At 62.3% G+C, this 2,522-nt stretch overlaps 1 protein-coding gene across 1 annotated transcript in view; it reads left to right on the forward strand.

Moving 5' to 3' along the window:
- Window positions 1–7: 7 nt before the first annotated feature.
- LOC104072678 (kazal-type serine protease inhibitor domain-containing protein 1-like) overlaps window positions 8–2,522 on the forward strand; it is a gene marked incomplete at its 5' end in the record, with an annotated part of 3,704 nt that continues 1,189 nt past the window's right edge. Inside the window, 3 exon segments of the mRNA XM_009572212.1 lie at window positions 8–212; window positions 215–388; window positions 1,656–1,816. Of these exon segments, the coding sequence (XP_009570507.1) occupies window positions 8–212; window positions 215–388; window positions 1,656–1,816 (540 nt within the window).

Below are 2,522 nucleotides of genomic sequence, written 5' to 3' on the forward strand. Positions count from 1 at the left end.
CCTCCAGTGGGGCGGGCAGCGGCTGCTGGAGGAAGGGGAGGGCTGCCCTGAGTGCCGGCCGGAGGAGTGCCCGGCGCCGCGCGGGTGCCTGGCTGGCACGGTGCGGGATGCCTGCGACTGCTGCTGGGAGTGTGCCAACCTGGAGGGACAGATCTGCGACCTGGACAACACCAACCACTTCTACGGCAAGTGCGGGGAGCACCTGGAGTGCCGGCTGGAGACCTGCGGCGCGGAGAGGTGCCGGAGCCCCAGTGCACCTGCCTCTCCCGCCTGGCCCTCTGCGGCTCCGATGGCAAAACCTACGCCCAAATCTGCAGGTTCCTGGAGGTCGCCCGTGCCCACCCCGACACCAACCTCACCGTGGCCCATGAGGGTCCCTGCGAGTCAGGTAGTACCCCAGGAACGGCTGTGCGGGCAATAGGATGGAGGCTTGTATCTATTGGGAAGGGACAAGCAAAGGAGTCTGGTTTAAATATTTCACCTGGCAGCAAACCCATAGCATCCGCAGGGACATGGCAGCACCAGAGGCTGGGTACAGGGTACCCACCCTCCGGTGTCCCTCTTCCCCTGTCCCCCCGGCTCTGCTGTTCCAGGGCAGCCCCTGCGGATCTGGAGCCTGGAGAGGTCTGGGAGCAGCTTTGCCAAGTGGGAGCGGGGTTTAAGGGAAGCAGCAAATCCTGCTGGAGCAGATGGGGAAGTTCCAGGGAATTGTTAGTGAATTCTTGGCGGCAGTGCTGGGTTCACTCTGGCCCGCCGCTCCCGAGAATTGCGACTGCCTCCTGCAAATAGAAACCTGGGTCGATTTGACTTGGCTGCACAGTTTCCATCTCCTGTTTAAAACCCAGCGGGAGGCTGGGGGGGCCGGGCAGTGGTGGGGAGGCTGTGCCCCAGCCTGCCCAGTCCACACAGGTTGCTGCCACCACAGCCTGAGCAGCATCAATGTTGACTTTATTTTATGTAGATCATCATGTCCTTGAGCTTTTCCCCCAGGCATATTTGGAGGTGGAGGCCTTCCCTTGACCTCTGGCTCATGCTACAGGCCAGATCCTGGAGCAGGTATGGGTAGGAAGGGTGGTCCTCACTCCATCCCTCCAGGGAAGGGATGTGGGACCTGGAGGTATTGGCTCCGTACAGCAGCTGGGGACCTGATGGCTCCCTTAATCGCTGGCACGAGCCCGGTGCCAGAGCAGAGGCCTCGTTTCGCTGGAAGCTCATCCACCTCATCCATCCCCACCAGCCCTGGGCTGGATGAGTGCCCCTCGGCCTTCCCCCCGGCAAGAGGAGCGTGCTTCGGTTGCGCAGGACAGCTTTGCTTTGTAGCGTTGCTGTTATTGAACTGTACCTGCTGCCCATGTGTCCCTGAGCATCACTGCGCAGGCGGGGAAAGCGAGGCCAGGAGGGATGGCAACTCCCCATGAGCCACGGGGGGCTGGGGAGGGAGCCCCCAGTCCCAGCTGCGAGGAGGGACCATGTCCTGGGGCAAGGTGAGGGTCTGCTCTGGGTGGGAGAGGAGAGGGGCATGGGGAGGGTCCCAGCATCTCTACATGAGCCAAATGCTGCCACCCTGGAGGGGACCAGCCCAGGAGAGCCCATGGGACCTGCTGAGGGTGGGACCTCTTCTGAGCCCATCCTGCTCTCCTGTCCCCGCTCCCCAGAGCCCCAGATCACTTCTCCTCCCTACGACACGTGGAACATCACCGGGCAGGACGTCATCTTTGGCTGTGAGGTCTTCGCCTACCCCATGGCGTCCATCGAATGGAGGAAGGACGGCATGGAGATGCTGCTGCCTGGAGATGACCCCCACATCTCTGTCCAGGTAAGCGGTGTGCCTAGGGTGTTGGACACGGCCCCAGGGTGACCCAGCCCTTCCCAGAGCTCGTGCGTGACCTGAGGGTAGTCATCCTCTGGGGGTGGCCAAGCCTCAGGATGAGAAGGGGTGACTGGAGCCTGCACATTGTGAGGACTGGCTGAGCCGGGACTGGTGTCTTGGTGGTAGGAGCCATCAGCATAGCTCTCTCCTGCAGTTTTCTCTGGTAGTTTTTGAACTTAGGAATATTTTTTAGGACCTGCAGAGCCCTGCAGCAGGTAATTTCCCACCTCCCCGCCTTTAGTTTGCTCTGCCTGCTGGCTTCGCTCGCAGCCCTACCGGCAGGGCTGGAGGAGAGGACCTCCCGAGGCCCCTTCCAGCCTGGGTTATCCTCTGTTGCACCAACAGACGCAGGCAGTCCTTGCTCTTTTCTGCCTGTCGCTCCAAGCAGGGCTGCCCTCCCAGAGCTGCACACCCAGGGGTCGGCATCCTGCCCGCAGCCAGCCCCAAATATAGTGCCCAGCTGGGCGTACCCAGCTATTAGAAGGTGTGGGCAGAGGCACAGGGGCCGTGCGTTGCAGCCAGGCACCAGCGGGAAGGAAACTGTGGTGGGAGGGATGGGGGGGTCCAGGGGAGCAGTTGGGACCCAGCACCATTGCGGACCTTCCCCCCAAGCAGGGCTACCCTGCCTGGCTGGAGGAGGCTCGGCTGTCCT

This window comes from Fulmarus glacialis, unplaced genomic scaffold, assembly GCF_000690835.1.
Source record: "Fulmarus glacialis isolate BGI_N327 unplaced genomic scaffold, ASM69083v1 scaffold34382, whole genome shotgun sequence".
Lineage (NCBI taxonomy): Eukaryota > Metazoa > Chordata > Aves > Procellariiformes > Procellariidae > Fulmarus > Fulmarus glacialis.